Below are 21,697 nucleotides of genomic sequence, written 5' to 3' on the forward strand. Positions count from 1 at the left end.
TTTTTTTAATTTCCAAAAAAAAAATTTATGACAGAAACATTTTTTTTGATGAAAAAAAAAAAAATTCGGTTTAAAAAATATTTTTCCTGATTTTATCTCATTGTAGGCCCAACTAACTATAGCCTTATATACATCGTTGCAATGGATATATTAGATATAGCATTAGATATTTATATTGTATACATTAATGACTTAGTAATCCAGATATAAATAAAAAATAGGGCAAAAATCGAGGTTGTCCCGGATTTTTCCTTATATCTCAGCCATTTATGTGCCGATTTGGTCGATTTTGAATAGCAACCGAGCCTGGAAAATTCCCGATATATTGATGTATAAATCATGTATATAAGTTATTTGGGGGCTACGGAAAGTTGATTTCAACATACTGACGGACAGACGGACATGGCTATATTAACTTCGTTATCTATAACGATCCAGAATATATATACTTTGTGGGGTCGCAAATGAAAAATGTAGAAATTACAAACGAAATGACAAACTTATATCGCACACCCAGTTAAAAAGTGACACAACTCGAAATTCATTTTTCGGATTTATATGTTTAAACTATGTACAATACACTTGTTTTTCTATAAAAAAAATATCAGTGTATTTTGTTAAATGATCATCCAAAAAGTATGCAACATTTCTTCAATACTTAGAATACTCTATGTAAATGTTCACAGTACGTATACTTGTTAGACAATTCTTGCGTAATGCTCATAGGCATGATTTTAACAAACCATAAATAAATATTTATACCATACTCCACAAAAAAGTGGAAATAAATCAGTAACTTCTAAACCGATAGTCCGATTTGAATTAAATTTCTCACGGTTATAGAGGAATTGTATTGGAGTTTAAGTTTTAAACACTAAGGTGGTGCGGGTATATGAAAAATTAAAAATGATGCCAAATTTTTGTTTTCTATCCGATGTGAAAGATTTTTATATATGAATCTACAGTAAGGGGTACAATAAATATTGCTATAGCTATACTATTACAGCCAAAACTTGCCCTTGGTCTTTAAAAATCAGTAATTATTTCGGTCAAAATTATCACCGAAAAAAAGTACGTGAAAAATATATAGTAAAATATGTAAAAGTTCATCGTCACACAGTTTCAAAAGCTATTAAACAGTACAAGGAAGACCTGAACATTGAAAGAAAATCTGAATCAGGAAGAAAAAATGGTCTAAATGATATTGGTAAGGCAAAAAAAAAAGAATAACTCTTTCGAAGAGCACCGAAAACTTCTATCAGAACATCAGCTAGTAAAGTTAAATGCTCTGATACTTTTGTAGGCAGATCCAAAGCTAATGCTGGGTTGAAGTCGTATAAAGTTCAGAAAGTTCCAGATCGTAATGCGATAAAGAACTTGGAAGCAAAAGAACTTAGAAGCAAAAGTATGAGCGAAAAATTGAGTTAAAATTTTATATAAAAATACACCTGTTGCGTGATGTACTGGCAGACTTTTCACAACTTAGAAGCAAAAGTATGAGCGAAAAATTGAGTTAAAATTTTATATAACAATACACCTGTTGCGTGATGTACTGGCAGACTTTTCACAACTTCCGGGTCAGGATTTTTATGTGGCTGATTGACGAGGTAATGTTCAAGATTAATACCAAACAAAAAAAATCCCCAAGAAGTTTCTTGTTTGGCAGACAATTTGTAGTAGTGGCAACAGTGTGTGACATCAGTGTCTATAAAAACGTATTTAAATTTTTAAAAACAGCACAGAGTGCTTTCATCCTTATGGTTTGATTTGGCATCATGCCGCTATGGAAGAAAAGCTCTTGACTGGTATTCAAACAATAACGTCAATTTGGTATCACGGGTGGGGCGTTGTTTGTAAATCCACCCAACTGTCCAGAAATTCGGCCTGTGGAAAGCTATTGGGCTCTTGTATAAAGAGAATTTAAGGAACATAGGTAAGGTATCCCAGGACATGTCCGATTTTAAGCATCGTATCAAAAGGTAACGAAAGCAACTATAAAATTGTTAATATGAGGATTTCCGGAAATGTGGATAAATTTATAAATACCGAGTAGCCAATATTTGAATGTTTAATGAATTTGAACATTATTTGAAACATTTTACGTATTTGGAGAATTTTGAGATTGTACGGTTTAAGTTTTATTTAATTCAATACAAGTATTAGTTTTTTCCTTAAAGACGACCACTTCCAAAAAATACTTAAATGAACATAAAATCTCTTAACAATGTTGGTATCCAGCTAAATTTAAAATCAGCTTCATATAGAAAGTAATCGTACTGAATAATTGATTGGCTATTGATCCATAAATGATCAATGATCGTTTCTCACATACATGGCTCACTTTCGAAAATCCCTTTAACGAGCATACATCCTTTAAAAATTATGGAATAAATTAAGATATAAATCACGCGATCAAATTTCGCTTTTAAAATCCTATTAATTGCTGTTTTGTGGTAGTTTGTTTAATATGAAAATATAGTAATATTTATGATTTCATCCCAACTATTTATACAAAAATCTCTATAGCTTTCCAAAATCACCATTGCATAGAGTAATATGACGTTTGTAATACCAGTTATCTGCATATTTTTTTTGTTGTTTTTTTATAATTTTAATTACTGCTTCCAATAATCACAAAAGTCTCTCGTGAATCAATGATTCTTGCAATAAGTTGTAAATTATTGCAACCTAACTTTAATCTTAATAATGAAATATCGTGCAGACATAAGCTGGTCACGCTATACATGACCAATTTGCTATAAAATCCAAATTATACCAAGATGATGCTGATAATGCGATAGTAACTAAAAGCTCATTTGTAATCAGTACTGACTGAAAGTAAATTGGAGTAACAGTGTTCTTGAAGTGTATAATGTGTATGTATTATTACATAAGTCTGCTACATATTCCCTCATTATCACAAGTTGACCATAAATGAAAGTTGGGCTAACAAGAAACCACTTTTATGTTAATACGAAAAGAAGTATTTTCGCATTAAGTATCAACAATTTTCATTCAGCCATATGATGTGTAAGTGCTTGTATATATCAGCTTATATTGTATATGGGCAAATACACTTTTCTTTTAAAATCTACGAATTCTGTGAAAAGTATTTTTTTGGAGTTTTAAGATGTTAATAATGCTACTGTTAATGAAATGTAAAAATTTACAAGCCACAAAATATACAGATATGAATCAGCTGATTTTAAACTTCAACTGGATTGTGGTTTTGACCATATATATAGTAGTTTTTGCCTGTATTTATGTAACTTTAGTGATAATATGAGTATTTGTAAGTTTAAGTATATGTAGAAACAATTTTCATATAATATATATAGTATTTAAAAGTGATGGCAGTGTTAAATTGAAATTAATCTTGAGAAAATTTCCAAATACTATAATAGTAGACACACATACTGTAACAAGTACCTACATCCATTAAGGATACTTAAACATACAAACATACGAATATCATATTGCCTGAGTTTAATTTAATTAAATTACACACACTTAACACCGACACTTAAAATTCTATGCTCCCTGATAATCAGTGTCATTTATTGTATTAAGACCAAATGTTACCACGCACCGCCAACGTCACTTGAAAATTAATATGCTTTTGTGCCTGTGTCTCTGTGTATAAAACAGAAATTGAATGAAGCAGATTGTGGCAGGTTGTTAAGTAAACACACACTTATATACAGGCGTTTAAAATAACAATTGCTTTTTTGCACCATCATCATTAACATGGGCATCATCGTGCAATTTGTTGAATTTACTTGTAAAATTATATGCCTTTTGTGCAATAAATCCCTCTTGACAATGGTCCATTTCTTATAAGTTGTGGCTATTTATCATTTAAATGGCTTAAATACAACAAAAGCCACCTTATTAAGAGCATAATTAATTTACATTATTTTTTCATGCGCGCGCGACAATTTAAACTACTTACAGCTACTTTATTTTCAAAGATTTATTAATGGCGATCATATAAAAAGAACTTAAGTTTGGCACCGTATGTCCAATTAAAAGCAGTTATAATTTAATACTATTTATGCAGACATTAATTTCAAGTGCTTTTTATCACCATCAATAAAAAACTGATTTAACCCTCGGAGGTATAGGGATTTTTTGGCGCTAATCGGGTCATATATAACCAGGTCTGTGCAGACCTATATGGGATTTGTATGGAAATACATATTCAGGTCTCCTAAAAGTATGTGAAAATTTGTTTGTTTGGTATTCAGGCACGAATGCTGTAAACAATCCGCCTTTTTGCAATACATGCAATGAAACCAGAATTATGCACATGCATTATTAATGTGTGAATTCTCTTACATTATACATAGAAAAGAGCTACCATATGTATAGTTTCCTTTTTATACCCTACACCATAGTGGGGAGGGTATAATGCGTTTGTGCAGATGTTTGTAACGCCCAAAAATATTAGTCTAACACCCACCTTAAAGTATACCCATCGACTTAGATTAACTTTCTGAGTCGATTAAACGAAGTCCGTCCGTCCGTCTGGTCTGCTGGCTGGCTGGCTGGCTGGCTGGCTGGCTGTCCATGTAAACCTTGTGCGCAGAGTACAGATCGCAATTTTGAAGATATTTCGATGTAATTTGGTACATATTATTTTTTCGGCTCAAGGACCAAGCCTATTGAGATCGCCTGGCTGAAATCGGTCCACTATTTCACCTAGCCCCCATACAAATGTCCTCCCGAAATTGGACTTTATCAGTCATAAATGTTTAATTTATATATGTATCTCCACAAATTTCGCTCCAAATAAGTTTTATATACACAAAATCCATGTCACCAAATTTTGTTACGATCGGTCCATAATTAGTCATAGCTCCCATTTAGATCCGCTTCCCAAAATCACTTTAACGTGCATAAATCGCTTAAAAATATTGGTATACACACAAAATTCAACAAAGTTAACTTTAATATGGACATAAATCACAAGACATAATTTCATGGTGATCGGTCCATAATTGGTCATAGCCCCCATATAAGGCCCACTTCCAAAAATCACTCAAAAATATAAATTATTGAAATTTTAAAAGAAAAATGTTTATGCTCTTTTACTTAGTGTAGGGTATTATATGGTCGGGCTTGACCGACCATATTTCCTTACTTGTTTAATTTTTATTAACGTTCATTTTTCATACGTCTGCTCAGACCTGGTTATGACATTTGAACCAAAATATTTGAAAATCTGGATTAAGCCGAACCAGGATCCACAATCAGTTCGATTTGCTCATTGTGGCCCTAGAATGTTGCTCCAGTTAGTCATGAAAGGATTTGTCTCTAACACAAAAAACAATAAAGTTATACACATTTTTATATGCAAAAGGTCTGCACAGACCTGGTTATACCTCCAATTGTTAATAAGTTTTTCATTGAATTTGTAGCACTCTTGAAATACATACATAGTTAAATTCCAAAATAATTTCAAATCAATGAAAGCAAAAATATAAATTCTGAATTATCGAAACTTTATTCAGAAATTCAAAGTTTAAGTTTCTCAATAATATGTTGAAGCGAACTATAAACTTGAAATTCTTTACAGTACTATAAAGGTCGGTCAGTAAGTTCGAGACTTTTTAAAATACCTGACCTTTTACTGAAATAGCAACACTGCTCCTGTAAAAAGGCATCCTTCAGTTGACTCTTGTTAAAATTATAAAATAAGCTGCGTCATTTAGTTTGCGTTTGACTGCCTTTGGTAACAGACTACCACGTGACTTGAGGAGAAATTGGTAAAAGGCTAATTTTGATAAATACTATGTTGATTCTGCACCAAACATTTAAATAGTAAAAGAGTAGTTTAGTGAATTTCGTTGTGGCCGTACAAGCACGGAAGGTGCCTAACTTTCTGGATATTCACGATATGGTGAGTGCCGATAAGAGGTTGAAAGAGCGAGAGATTGTGGAAGTCATAGGCATCTCATATACCTCAGTGGTTTTAATTTTAAATGATCACTTGTGTATGCTTTCCGCAAGATAGGTGCCGCCTTTTCTCACAATCGACCACAAAAAAAGTCGTGTCACAACTTCGTAGGTTGGCGTTGTTCAGCCGTAATATGGACGAGTTTTAGCGCCGTTTTTTAACCGTGGATCTACCGCAACACACAGAGAAAGCAGTGGGGTTTTCGGGGTAAATCAATGTCAAAGAAGGCCAAGATGAGTTTTAAGTCGCGGCGACCATTTTTTTAGGATGCATACGGGAATTTCTTTTGAAGTACGGTTTAGTGCACACATTCGCTCTTTCCATTGCAAAAATCCATGCACTAGGATTCGAATTGCTCCCTTTGCCGCCCTATTCCACGGATTTAGCTAAAGAGACTATTGTTTGCTTCCAAACTAGTAGAAGTGGCTCGGTAGAAAGATATTTGACTTCAACGATGACCTCGAAATATCTTATTTGTTTTAAAAAATTAAAAAGTAGAGAAAAGTTGGACAAAGTGTGTAGAGCTCAAAGGAGACTATGTGGAAAAATAAATTGATTTTTTTTTTCCAAAAAACTGTTGATAGTATGCCCGAAGTGCCAAAGAAGTAAGAATATCTCCAAAATTAATAGAAATAAGTGATTTTTTTAAAAAGATTTTCATATAAAAACTGAAAATATCTAAATTCGCTAATAACTTGGTCAATAAGCATTTAATAAAGGAGCTCGATCTGTAATCACTCATATTTCTCACCGATTTTTTATATAAAAACTTAAAATATCTAAATTCGCTAATAACTTGGCTAATAAGCGTTTAATCAAGAAAAGGAGCTGCATATGTGATCACTCATATTTCTGACAAAAAATCGATTTTTTATATAAAAAATCAAAATATCTATATTCGCTAATAACTTGGCCAATAAGCGTTGAATCAGGAAAAGGAGCTCGATCTGTGATCACTCATATTTCTGACCAAAAATCGATTTTTTATATAAAAAATCAAAATATCTAAATTCTCTAATAACTTGGCCAATAAGCGTTTAATCAAGAAAAGGACCTCGAACTGTGATCTGACCAAAAATAGATTTTTTATATAAAAACTCAAAATATCTAAATTCACTAATAACTTGGCCACTAAACGTTGAATCAAGAAAAGTAGATCGATCTGTGATCACTCATATCAATAAGCGTTTAATCAAGAAAAGCAGCTCGATCTGTGATCACTCATATTTCTGACCAAATGTCGATTTTTTATATAAAAACTCAAAATATCTAAATTCGCTAATAAATTGGCTAATAAGCGTTTAATCAAGAAAAGGAGCTCGAGGTGTGATCACACATTTTTCAGACCAAAATTCGATTACTTATATAAAAACTCGCTTCTTTCCCGCTTCTCGCAAATTCACAAATCGAACACAATCATTTTTTTAACTTGGACAGGACAACGTCTGTAGGGTCAGCTAGTTTTTATATAGATTTTTGCGAATTTGTCATTTGACCCTACATTTAGTAAACTTTTTAATTCTTTACCAAAGATTTTAAATTCATTGTATAAAATACTGTAGCTTCCCTATTTTACTTTTGTATAGAAATCAAAGATTTAATCTTTTAATAATTTATTTGTTTGTGAAAAGTTTATTTGATTCCTTTTTACTTATTTTATTATGTTTAATCATCATTTGCTTGTTTTTGGTTTTAAGTCATAGTAAAAATTTTGTTGAAAAAAAACTTTATTTTCCAATGACTTTTTTTTATTATATTTTACTTTTTGTACTTTTCACCCAACTTCTGTTGGAGTTTTGTGCCTTTTGAAAGAAAGTTGTCTTAGCTTTTTTTTTGTTTGGCTTTAGTTTGTAATAATCAGATAAGTCGTAATTCTTTTAAGTTGTCTTGTTGTTTTTATACCCTATGAATGGTAAGGATATGTGTGTAGAAGCTTGCCATTCCATTTGTAATTTCTGGAAAATTCGTTGGTAACACGAATTGAATTTTGGATTCTTGTATGTCTAGGAGATCATTTTAATATATTCGTTTAATTGTTAGTCTGTTTGAGTATTGAAATCATCTTAGGAATCCTTTATAGTAAAACATTCGAATATGTAGGATTGATCAATATACTGGATATGCATCCAAGTTTTATTAAAAAATACTGGTCTATAAATAGCGGAGTTAAATATCTCTGAAAAAGCAATGGTTCGATAGCTAATTTATTATAAATTCCAGGCATAAAACCGACTTATATCTCATGCTTCTATAGCCCAAGCGAGTCTTTTGAGTGAAAATTTAACATGTGTTTTGATTTAAAATATTCAAAATTCATTTAAAATATTCTCCCAAAGTACTGGCAGGCGAGCCAGAGTTTTAATTTTTTTAGCACAATGTTATTGGATTGACAGCATCAATCGTATGAGTATTATGCTTTAAATATATAATAAGTATACGTCCGGTGAACTTTTGTTATTGAATTCAAGGTATTAAATAAATAAATGTAGCATATTTTTAGGATGTCAATTTAATATTTATTATCACGTAGGCACATTTTTCCGCAAAATTAATTTAACTACATCCAATCTACAAAATGTAAATGAATGAGATTCCTTCCAAGTATTCGTCCTTGTTTTAAGTATTTTGATATTGATAATCAGCAAAATTAGTGTAGTGGAAAAAATAGTGAATAAAAATGAATAAAAATGTGAGAAATCAAATTTGTGTGTGAACAGTCAAGACTTGACAAGTGACGAGCTAAATTCATATATTTTACCCAGGTGTAGTATTTAAGATTCGTCACAACCGATTATACCATATTCTAACTTGATCAATTAAGTTAACTGTTCATATTTTTATTTCTTCTGCTCTTGTTTCAATTTATCTACAAAACTTTGTAGTTTAATATCTTCCTTTTTTTTAATTTCATTCTCGTTATTCTTCTACGCCCTCATTATTATTATTATTTTTATTTTTATTGATAAATTGATTTTTGTTTATTTGTAACTTTTCTTTAGAATTTCATCCTCTTATTATGGGAATTTTATTCTTTGCGGATGTTCATTTATTGTCGTCGACGTCGTTGTTGTTATGCTTATTTTAAATCCTTTTAAAAGGACATTTAACATAAAAGTTCAACATGATTTATATTATTTTTGTAAGCAGTTGTTAACGATTTGTCGATGATGATGTTGTTTTAAGTTGTTTTTTAAGTGCAAAAGGAAAAACTAGTTGATTAGTGAACAGAAGATAGTGGGTGGTGGTTATGGAAATGACAAAGGAAATAAAATTTTGTTTAATAGTAATAAATATTTTTTTTTATAAATTTCATTATGCTTTTTTAGCTAAAGTACAAGTTTAGAGGTGAAACAATTTAGAATTAAGCTTCATTTTGAGGTGTATCTTGCAGTGGAGCAAGGATACCATGTGGATGGTAGAATATATGTGGTAGTCTCTCCCAGGTAGCAGATATCGAATTGCTTTATAATAAACTTTGGCTAGTGCAGAGTTCCGTGACATCACGATGAACCCAAAGACCTAAGTGAGTCCAATGAGATTCTTAACTAATCTACCCTTCATTTCTAGGATGTGACTGAAAATACTATTTTAGTTTATCTTTTTATCATTTATCTAAATCTTTTTTTTTAAACAGTTTTGGAACTTTTTATTTTAGCTTTGGAAAAACCATAAATTTAAAATATCTTTAGCTAACATTTAATTTGATATTTTAATTAAAACAACATAACTTTTAATCACAACTTAATGTTTTAAAATCTTCCTGCATCAAAAGAACCACAATCTAGACAACATTGACAATATTAGTTGGCTCCAACTAATCTACGTATGGTGGAAACACAGCCAACTGACTTCACTTTATTGGCATCATACATAAAACTATAACATGCCACACAGATGCAAACATACAACAAGCTGCACTATTATAGGCAGCCCTTATAGTTCAAGTTTAAAATAATCCTTAGTGCAATGTCACAACGAGAACTGGGTGGCAACACGAAAGAGAGATGGATAAATATAAGAGATCCTAGCTGGTTTGCTATAACATGGATTCATGGGTTGCATGCCAGTATAAGTTGTGTGAATGTGGTAAGAAAACCAAAAAAAAAAAAATAACTTTTTAACAAGTATATGTGCATTTCAACATTATGAACATCATAATCATTAACTATTTCCTCATAGTTAAAATGTTTGAAATTGTCATCATCATCGTCATCATCATTACCATCCTCAGATACAGCACCAGCACCACTAACAGTGTCTTCATCCCTTCATCATCATCATCATCGTAGTCGTCGTCAGCTAAATGTTGGCACTCAACTCAAGTGAACCAACATTAGCATCATTAGTTTAGTGTTTATACTCGTACATACATATTTTCTCCTAAAAGTGTTGAAGATGAGTTTTTCAAAACCAAACACATTCATATGATGACAACTTGTATGGAGTGTTTAAAAATATCACATACTCATACTTACTTACTTACACTTGCTCATACCAATGTCAGTTTTTGAAGAGTAGTTTTTTTAAACATGCAGCAAACTTACTAGTAGTGAAACATGCGTCACCATATTAATGACATGTTTTGTAGACGAGATAAAAACCTACTAACTATTTAAATATTTAGCAAAGCTCTAGTGCAAATGAGGGTTGGTGAAGATTGTAATTTCCCTGTAACATAATTTATTGTTAGATGATTCGTAGTTTTACACTAAACAATTATTATGAAAATAGTCCAATGTTAAAAACTCGTCAAAATATATTATATATAAATGAGCAACCGTTACGAGAAATCATTCTGAAAGCTTTGTAGAAATGATTCTGGTAAAGAGAGTAAATACTTTACATCTTTTTTATTTAAAACTAGCTGACCCGGCAAACATTATTTTTCCATCAGATTTTATTTATATTGAAATGTTCTGAGGGAAAAACACCGTTGCAAAATCGACAACGGATTTTGGCACCACACTGTGTCACTTTTTGTGACACCGTACGTTTACAATTTATAAACAAACGGATACGAATAGACAACTAAATATTGTTAAATTATTCGCCGACGCATTCCAACGTGAGTTTTAATTTTATTTACATTAAAAAAGTGAAAATATTAAATAAATATAATGGATAAAAGTGAAGCAAATAAGTGTAATTGTGTTTAATGGCGGATTTGTGTTGATGCAGATAAAAATCCAAGCAGTACAAGAAATTAGAAGATAACCAAAGCCAGTGATGACATACAACTACAAAAATTCCTGGAAACAATAAACATGCCTTCAGTTTTTGTGTATTTAAAAGGAAAGTATAGCTATATGTATATATAATTAACAGCAATGTAGAATACAATAAGTATTTGTTTTATATTTTAGAAATAGGACCTAAGGGAAGCAATGCCACCAGTGCTATTTGAGGACCTAAGGGAAGCAGGGCCACCAGTGCTATTTGAAAACTCACAATATTTTGCCAATGTTTTGCCTCATTTAGACATGAAATATTTTATATGTATTTTATATTTAATTACACGGTGCTACGATGGAAAAAAACTTAGAAAACGGCCTAGCGTGAGTTATAGGTCTTGCTGAGTACACTACAAATTGTCTCTAAAAATTTCAGAAACACCCTCAAATTCAGTGATGTTCGTCGACTTATCGACCTGTAGCTTAGTCAGTTTTTGTCCGACTGTAAATTTTTTAAAGGGTTTGGAAATAAAACTGATTACGCTTTAAAATGACGTTCATTTTTTGATACATTTTTAAGTTATAAGTATTGTTTTTGTTAAGAATATCTAAAAGAAAAACAAAATTTATCAACTTTTTTGATTTTAGTCGCTTTTCATTGCTTATTTTGATATGAAAGTTTATACAAATTTATAACAACGTATATAGAAAATTAAGTTCTAAACAAAACATGGTTTTAATTATTCAAATCGGATGAAAATTCTATAAGTTATTCAACTTTTAATTAACACCATTTTTAGTATTTTCTCCCCCAGCGCATATAAATAAAAATAAACAAAAAACTATAGAAAAAAAAATATTTGTAAAATTTTGAATTTACATGGTAAATTTTTGCGAACTTTTTTCAAAAAAGTTTAATAACTTTTGAAAGAAGAAGTAATATCTCATTTTTTTCCATATAAAGTTGTCTTTAAAACACTGTTCAAAAAAGAATAGGTTTTCATAGAAAAAAATTAAATTAATGTGTTCCTTTTTTTGGCTGGGTGTAAAAATACTTAAAAAGAACGTATTTATGAATGATCTTAGATTTGCAATTGCACTGATTCTTAAGTTGTTTTATTATACCCTTCACCTTCGTGAGAAGGCTATATATAAGTTTGTCATTCAGTTTGTAATTTCTACATTTTTCATTTCCGACCCTATAAAGTTTATATATTCTGGATCCTTATAGATAGCGGAGTCGAGTAAGCCATGTCTGTCTGTCTGTTCAAATCAATTTTCTGAAGACCCCAGATATCTTCGGGATCCAAATCTTCAATAATTCTGTCAGACATGCTTTTGAGAAGTTTGCTATTTAAAATCAGCAAAATCGGTCCACAAATGGCTGAGATATGAGGAAAAAACCAGGACAACCTCGATTTTTGACCTATTTTTTACCTATATCTGGATTACTAAGTCATTAACATAGACAATATGGATATCTAATGATAGATATTTCGACATTAGCAACGACGTATATGAGACCATAGTAAGTTGGACCTACAATGGGTCAAAATCGGAAAAAAAATTTTGAACCCGAATTTTTTTTTTCACAAAAAAAAAAAATTTAAAAAATAAAAAAAAAAAATTTTAATTTAAAAAAAAAATTAAATTTAAAATAACAATTAGAATTTTTTTTCCAAAAAATGAAAAAAACAACTTTGGAAAAAAAATAATTTATTTTACATAAAAATATTTAAAAAAAAATTTTTAAGTATAATTTGGTGAAGTGTATGTAAGATTCGGCACAGCCGAATGTAGCACTCTTACTTGTTTAAATTCTGATTGATAAATGGATATTCAGGTAACCAATTGATATAAATAAGTAAATATTTTTTTTCGATTGCTTTGCTGTGATATCATAATTTTGTTCAATGGAATGCTTTATGATACACTTTTGTTTTATTGTCTGGAGCGCAAAAGGTGAAATAAAATTGACCATCGGCATTGAGATTTGTTAATTGTCTTTCAGTTGTAATCATTGGGATTCATAATATCAAAACGTCTTCTCCTTTGTACTTTCCTTTAAGTATTGTTGCTTGTTTTTCATCGCCAGCCGAGTGCTATAACAAAGAAGTGGTTGGTTTATATTTTGTAATATTATGATATTCAATCCGATTTTCAGTTTAATATTGTGAGGTGGTAACACGGGTAATTCCAGCGATATTAAAAACACGGTTGGATAGTTGACGACATTATCTTGGATTTGTACAACACTAATTCGCGAGCAATTTCACTTTGAATCTGAAAATTCGCAAAATCCATATCTTGCGGATGAGTTCAGATTTTGATTCAAAAAACTGGCAAAAAGCGACGGAAAATTTAATTTCAACGGGGATTTTGCCGCTGCAAATGTTCAGGAACTGCTTTTACAGATTGGTCGTTCTGCTGCTGGACATGCATGTTCGTAGTCAGTTTGAGTTTATTGACGTGTTTCCACAAAACGAACTTCAAACATTAAAATTAAATTCATCGGCTGGTATTGGCCGTGGAATCACTGACAATTTTTTTTTAAATGACCTGCCAACAGAATCATTACACCACCAAACGGTCTTTGATTGTTTCGTTATTCTTGCATCGTTTTGTCTAATGCCTCCAAAGACTTTTTATGCGCCACTGCAATTACTGCAAAACTTTGGCCATAGCACTGTTCTTGGAAATGTTGCATGTTGGATTTTCATTGTTTTGTAAAAGAATTGTATGGACTATTACAAACATTAAAAAAAAAATTAGCCAAATCGGTTCAGGCGTTCATCGATTTTAGATATATCAAAAAAGTGGGCGTAGAAGTGGGTGTGGTCTATTTATTTTTCAAAAAAATTTAATATGTTTACAACGAACATGATACATGTCCAAAAAAATCAGCTAAATGGGTGCTGCCGTTCTCAACTGATGCGATTTTATGTATATCAAACAAAAAACTAAAATTTTATGAAGATGAAGTTGAATAAAAGTTTATTTTATTTGTAAATACTCAGTGAAGCGTTGCCACATTTAGAAAAATGTTACAATACTCCGAGAAATTTTCAATGAAATATGTGTAGTATGTAACAGTTCACAATACTGCAATTTATATTTAAAATAGATAAAAACGGATTAATCTAAGACGTGTGCCTTTATATCACATAGGCCATGACAATTAAGAGCTGCCCGAAGATAGTGATACCTTTTTCAATCAGACTTTAAAAAAATTGATGTTTTTAAATTTATCAGAGGAATTCTAAAGTTGCCTCTATTGTTGCATCAAAAGGATTTTGTGGTCGACTTTCTTTTATAAAACTAGCCTGTGCTACAAACGTGTTACTGCAGTTTTTACTGGAACTACTTTATGTGTTGGCTAGAGATTTGAGAGAAGACTTTTATCCCTATTTTCAACGTGTCCTTTGCTCAATAGTCATGATGCTAATCAATTGGAGTGGACTTTTAGTGTATTTCGCTTATCTATTTATGGTTCTTAAGCCGTATTTGAAACGCAATATAGGTTTGTCTTCATACCACCTTTGCTGGACGAGAGACGCTATGAAGCACCTGTTACCAATTATGCCGTTTTTTTCATTTATTGCTCGGGATGTTCGTGATTATGGCAAGTTCATGAAGTTTATATTGAAAACTATAGAGCGTGAACAAAAGCTCATAGTGTGCAGGGCTGTGGGAGTTAATTGAGATAAAGCGCTTCGTAAAAGGACAATTCCATTGCATTGCCGGAGACTTTGCAGTTTATTTTAGAATCTTTGGTGGCGGATAAGAAGATATAACCACAACAGAGCCAGCTGTTGAATGATATAGTGGAATATTCATCATACCAAGTATCTGGGAGTTGTCCCTATGAAATTGTCTCTCAAATCTTATTAAAGGTAATTATAGACGGCAATACTGAGTATTAACACTTTTCAAATTTAAAATTTTATTGAAATCAGTCGGTATTTCAAAAAATCGTTTCGAAAAAACATTTATTGTTTACACGATAGTATTACAAATATTTTATTTCTTTGTTGATTGATATTTTTCTGAAAATTTTATTTTTATTTTATATTTTCTTGACATTTTTATTTGCCTTATTTGTTTTTATAAATACATACCCAATACATATGAAAATAAAAAGTTTTTGAATTGTTTGAAACAAATTTTCAATACCGACCGTAAATCAAAAAAACCATTTGGATTTTTTGAAAATCTAATACAAATTTTGTTTAGACGATGAAATTGTATTATGATACTTGAGTTTTTGACAAATAATAATACTCAGTATTGCCGTCTATAAATACCTTAAGAGATTACACAAACGGTTGAACATTCGTAAAATTGTTCTCTTATTCGTAGAGGTGCAAGAGGTTTGTGCCGGCAAACAGCTTTGTGATTTAGTTGCAGATATAACCACAATCAAGTATAAACTAAATCCTTATATTAACGATACTCAGGAATTGAAAACCTTGGCCAGAATTGTGTTGCTGCTCAATGCCTTGGATAAACGCACAATAATATTTTGAATAAAATATTTTTAAATATACTTCAATAAAGGCAAAAATCGGATTAAGTTAAATGAATATGGTAGCCTTGTTTTAGACATAAACTTCAAATCCCTTTTATTGTCAAATGCTTAATTAGGTTGACATAAAGAGAAAATTAAACTACCTTGTATTTTTTATATCATGACTTAGTGCATTCTGTTGTCATCTATGATCTAGGGTTTCCTTGTCAATTTTGAAAATTTAGACATATAAAAAATTAAATAATATTGGCTTAATAATATTGAAAGGAAAACATATAATTTTTTTAAATTAAAGGTAATTTTTAAAATATTAGCAATTTATTAGTATTCTAATATTTCAATTTGTTTTCAGCTATTCCATCAATATGCCCAAACCTCAGTTTCCCATGCATGACTATCATCTGCACAAATCGCTAAGAACTTGTGTCACTGCTGTTGGTTTGTCGATGGCTTCGGGCCTGGCATATTATTTTCTGCAGCATTTACCACTAAAAGCTAAATATAACAATTTTTATTCGTAAATATTAAAATTTATAGTAAATATTAAACGCTAATCTTGACAAGAAAAATTTGTGATCATAACATTATTTTCAGAAATTATGATCCAATGGCTTCATTTAATCGAATGAGGGCTGGCGGCTATTTGAGTTCTTGTCCAGCTCCTAGCAAAGGGGGTAGTGAGAAGGATAAAAAGAAGTGAAGACACTCTGAGATTTATCTGTATGTATGTATTCGTATGTGTGAATATCCAGAAGCTTAATAAAAATTCTTGAAATTAGTTAAAAATTAATGTAAATTAGATTGTTTTCAAAATTCCGTTTTAATGTTCAATATCTGGTATATTTTTGTGCGGTTATGGCCTATAGTTGGATATAATTTTAATAACTAGCATTTTAGGTGTCGAAATGGCTTCGTACATTGTTTTAATTTGACTAAGTATGGTATATCAAATATTGACATACTTAAATACTTTATCATTGGTCTTGTGGTGATAGCTCGAAAGAATGGCTCCAGGTTAGGCTTACTGAATCAGTACCACCTTCAGCCATGTTGAGTCCTTAACAAAACTTTTTGCGACAGATTTGACATGCAACCAAAGCCTAACGTTCCAAAGTGTATATCTGCCAGGTAGTATCCAGATAGTGGAATAGAAGATGCTCAACCATTTGATCCTCTTCTTCATTTGGCAACTTCTACACAGATCTTGAAGTGGTATATTTAATCGGTATTTCAACCTGCAAAACATTATCCCCTCCTTGTCAGTGCAATCCTCATTCCACATCCTCTGTCGTCATTGATCTCTCAGTGTAGATATCAATTGAACTTTCATGAGGAGAATGTCTCCTCACATTTTGTCCAGTGATTAACTACATGAAAAAGTCTCTTTCGAAGAAAGGTTTGGGATTGTAGTAATCAATATTGTACGGGATTTGAAGCTATTTCTTAAAATTTAAATAATTTTTTGGCTCAAAAATTGCATAAAACAAGTAAATACAATTAAATATTTTTAATGTGGCCCTAAAAATTCTCATAAAACACAATGAATTTCACAAACACCAAAGTTTTGGCCAGCACATCTAACTTTCGCCTTAAAAATTCTAATGTATTTTTTAAATTGTAATATTTTTCCACTTCAGTAAACTTTACAAAACTGACTTTTGCAAAAACTTCATTATAAACTTTTCTCAAATGACCTTGATAATTTTGAAATTGTTGTAATGTATTTAATTTAATGCACAAATATTTTCAATACCCATGTAATTGTTTTATTATTTTTTTGTATTTTTTGTAAGAAACTTTTTGCTTCTTTATCCCAACTTTACACCTGACCAAATACTGAAATGAAATGGTTTTTGAAAAAAAAAACTAAGAAAAACAAACTGCGTCAACAATGAAATTGCAAAACAATAAGATAAACTAAATAAATTCCATACAAAGTCTTTTTCAAAATCAGCAACAACGACAGTCAAAGTTTTGCAATAAAAATCTTAAAAAATTGAGAAAAAAAATGCAAGTAGAAAATATCTTATTCACACCATTACACTTGGAAATCTAGCCGGAAAATTGTATATATTTTTCTGGATTTTTGTTGTTGTTGAAAACAGCAGCAAATATAAATACACAGACATGCATACATAATCTAAATAGGAAGCGAAAGAGTGTGTCATTTTCTTCTCAACTCCAACAATGACAGAAACAAATTTTCTTGACAACAGCCAGCAACAGCATAAAACTTCTTTATATCCACAATGAATGGATAATAACACGAATGAGTGAATGTATGAATGAGAGAAGGAATGCTTGAATGACTGTAGGTGAGTGAGTGTGTCATTGTTCAGCTAAAAACTACAATCCAAAGAGTAAAGGAGATTTTGGCACACAATTCTAAAGATGATGACTTTGCTGTGATGTGGTTACTAGTGCTGCTGCTGCTGATGATGATCGAAGTATTATCCTGGCCATAGTTTATGCATTTCATATTGTGTGCGAGTGCAACAAACGAAATTAAAAGTAAAACTTTGTGAATTTTTTTCATATGCTAACTGTAAGGGGAAAGTTTCTGGCTTCACAAGTTTCTGCATGAACCACAACGACATAATTTGTTTTTGTCCAACTGCCTACCTGCATTTCGTTAGTAATCCACAGTGTAACGGGCGGTTAAAAATTAAGATAACTTTTTAAAAAAGACAATAAAATTAACACAATTTATTTATTGTCTTTTGGTATAGTATATTTAATGGATTCTTTCAAAAACGAAATTCTATTTTCTTTATTATTAAATTAAGAAATCAATATTTAGTACATTTAGTTCACTAATCGTGGTATCAGTCGTCTTGTTGACGCCAATTGTAATTTGACCCTTAAATATGGTCTGAGACATTCATAACACAAGTTCTTGGAAAATTAGGTTTCTTAATTAAGCTTTACTTTAGCAATGAAGTTAAATTTTGTTCATTTTATTTTATTTTTAAAATAATCTATCCCAATAAGCAATTTTACTGGAACTCAAGTTGAAATCTATTGTAATTGAATCCAGTGTCATGTAGTTCTATTATATTACACTTTATATCAATAAAATTCTCCAGTAAAAAGGAACGTATTAAAAAAAAGTATTTAGGTTCCACAGAAAATCGAAAAATTGCACTTTCAAATGAAAAAGCGGAAGTAAGATATTGAAAATGTATGAGTGACAAATAAATATTTCAGCATTTACGAAAGCTGAAGAAGCAGAACCAAAACACTGCGAGTATGTACATTAGTGTGTCCCAAAAAAGATTTTTTGTTGGGGCTCAAGCATAATTTGAAAGCTTATAGGGTAAAGTATTTTTGAGATTTTTTTCAGATTTTTCGGAAGAGTTCGAATTTTTGCTAAAAATCGGGTTTGTCGGCCTTTTTTTGAGTTCAGTATCAATAATGCAGTTTGAAAGACCAATTAATTCTTAATAATTTAAGGACAAACATTTTCTTTTAGCAGTTTTAATTTAAAATATACCAACATTTTTAAGAGATTTGTGCTCGTTAAAATGATTTTTGGAAGTGGGCTTTGTATGGGAGCTATGACTAATTATGAACCGATCTTATATAAAACTTACTTATACTGAATTTGGTTTGGATATCTGTACAACTAAGATATTTATGAGATTTTAACTATTTTCACATAGGACAATCGTATGGGGTCTAGGAGATATATTGAACCAATTATAACCAAATTCAATAGGCTTTGTCCATGTGGCAATATAAAAGCTTGTACCAGATTTTATCTTTGAAATTGCGAATTGAAGTTTAATTACACTATGCTGTTGTAGGGTATAAAAATCATTTTGTATACATAAAGTTTTCGTTTGCTTTACATAACTCAGGAACGGTAAAAGCAAATTCAAAAACTTAGTTTTTTTAATTTTCATAAAAATTTTAAAAGTTATAAAGCCTTATTTACAAAATTTATGGAAAAATTACGAAAAATTGTAATGTAGGGCACCTTAATCGACTTGAGCGACCTCTAAACCACTTCCGAAAAATCTGAAAAAAATCTCAAAAATACTTTACCCTATAAGCTTGTACCAGATTTTATCTTTGAAATTGCGAATTGAAGTTTAATTACACTATGCTGTTGTAGGGTATAAAACTCAGGAACGGTAAAGCAAATTCAAAAATTTAGTTTTTTTCATTTTCACAAAAATTTTAAAAGTTATAAAGCCTTATTTACAAAATTTATGTAAAAATTATGAAAAATTGTAATGCAGGGCACCTTAATCGACTTGAGCGACCTCTAAACCACTTCCAAAAAATTTGAAAAAAATCTCAAAAATACTTTACCCTATAAGCCATAGAGAACATAGAGCGGAAACTCGAAAAAAACTCAAACAAAAAAATTACTCAAAAAAGTTACACATGCGAGTGTTGTTTTTGTTTTCACATTGTTTTTTCACTAATACATTCTCACCACTTAGGTTTTTGACAACTGAGTTAGGTCTTTGACAGGAGAGTTTCTGCTCTATGTGTTTTCTCTATGCTATAAGCTTTTAAATTATGTTTGAGCACCCATGAAAATACAAAAAAAAAACTTTTTTTGGGACACACTAATCTACATTATAGTGGGTCGTTTTTTTCACGAAAAATCGTATAGCAGAACGCATTTCACGGAAAATTCTAAGAAATTTTTTCCAAGAAACCATAGGTCTAAAATCAAATCCTATCTTGCGCATTTTGTCCACCTTAAAGTATACCGATCGACTTTAATCACTTTCTGAGTCGATTAAACAATGTCCGTCCATCCGTCTGGCTGGTTGTCTGTTCATGTAAATCTTTTGCGCAAAGTACAGGTCGCACTTTTGAAGATATTTCGATAAAATTTGGTGCATATAATTTATTCGGTCTTAGCGCCAAGGTATCGTAAGCGACATTTTCTAATTTTTTTTTATTACAAAAATTAAAATTTAATGGACAGACTGATGTTTTAGCGTTCTCAGAATATCAAAATTGTTAGTAACTTAAAAATTATAGGGGGTAAAATTTTATCATAAAAATTTGATTTTCAAAATTTTTACCCACCACACTGCAGTTTTTTGACAACAGCGGGTCCAAATATTTTCTCCAATTTTCCTTTGTTGGAGTAGAAACATATTAGGACACCTAAAATTGGTTGCTACATTTTGATACCGAATATGCGATTTTTGAATTTCTGCCCTAATATTTAGTTTTACATAAAAAATAGGTGTTTTTTGATTGAACCTGGTCCCCTCCGTAACAACAACAAAAATGATTTTTCGCTAATATTCTGGGAAAAAAGTACTTTTTTTTAAAGTTATCGCAAAAAATGTATAAAAGGCTGTATAAGAAATTTATACTGAAAGCTAAGTTTTCATAAAATATTTTAATTGAAAAAAATTAAAAAATTTTTGTTACCGTTTTATGTAATTTTATGTAAAATTTAATTTTAGGACAAAAATTCATTCAAAGGTTTGTCTGACTTAAAAATGCTGCACTTACAATATTTGGCGTATCTTTTGAAAGAGGTTTTTGTCAGAGGTCAGCCTGTCATTTATTCTCACTTAGTTATTGGACATTATAGTGTAAACAACAAAGTTATTTTTTGCTTCGTAATTTGTGAGGACCTAAATTCTTGGAATTTAGAGCCACATAAATTAAATTGTAGAAACAAAACTTAGGAATAAGCCAAATAAAGAAAATATTGTTTTATTGGGTAGATGATGAATGACATCCATCAAAGGGCGGATAACATCCACCAATATTTGGATTTATTCTCATTTTAGATATCCGGAGGACGATGGGGTACAGGAGGTCAAAGAGCCGTACAGTCAGGGGCAGGTGGTGGGTACAATACTGGCTGCGAAAATAAACAACAGAGTGTCTACAGAAGAATATCAACAGCAGAGAGTGTCAGCAGAGGAGTTTAGAGTAGAGTTCGGCAGTGAGGAGTCAACGGAGTGTAAGCAGATAGGAGTCAACAGAGTGTATCAGAGAGGGTAGTCAAGAGAGAGACAGTCACGAGAGAAGATATTCAGCCGTATACAAGAA

The 21,697-nt window shown here is 31.0% G+C and overlaps 1 protein-coding gene across 1 annotated transcript; it reads left to right on the forward strand.

Annotated features, from left to right (window-relative positions):
- The first annotated feature begins 15,863 nt into the window (after window positions 1–15,863).
- Window positions 15,864–16,454, forward strand: LOC135956235 (cytochrome c oxidase subunit 6C-1). Its single transcript, XM_065506649.1, has 3 exons — window positions 15,864–15,953; window positions 16,011–16,175; window positions 16,253–16,454. Exons 2-3 carry the CDS (start codon window positions 16,024–16,026, stop codon window positions 16,356–16,358), a joined length of 258 nt encoding a protein of 85 aa, XP_065362721.1. The 5' UTR covers window positions 15,864–15,953; window positions 16,011–16,023; the 3' UTR covers window positions 16,359–16,454.
- The last annotated feature ends 5,243 nt before the right edge of the window (window positions 16,455–21,697 follow it).

The sequence above is a fragment of the Calliphora vicina genome, chromosome 4, assembly GCF_958450345.1.
Source record: "Calliphora vicina chromosome 4, idCalVici1.1, whole genome shotgun sequence".
Classification (NCBI taxonomy): Eukaryota; Metazoa; Arthropoda; class Insecta; order Diptera; family Calliphoridae; genus Calliphora; species Calliphora vicina.

Excerpts from the sequence above, each read along its gene's own strand:
- LOC135956235 (XM_065506649.1), top strand. The coding sequence starts at position 16,024 with ATGCCCAAACCTCAGTTTCCCATGCATGACTATCATCTGCACAAATCG. Across the intron at positions 16,176-16,252 it reads AAATATAACAATTTTTATTC|AAATTATGATCCAATGGCTT; the intron begins GTAAATATTAAA and ends CATTATTTTCAG.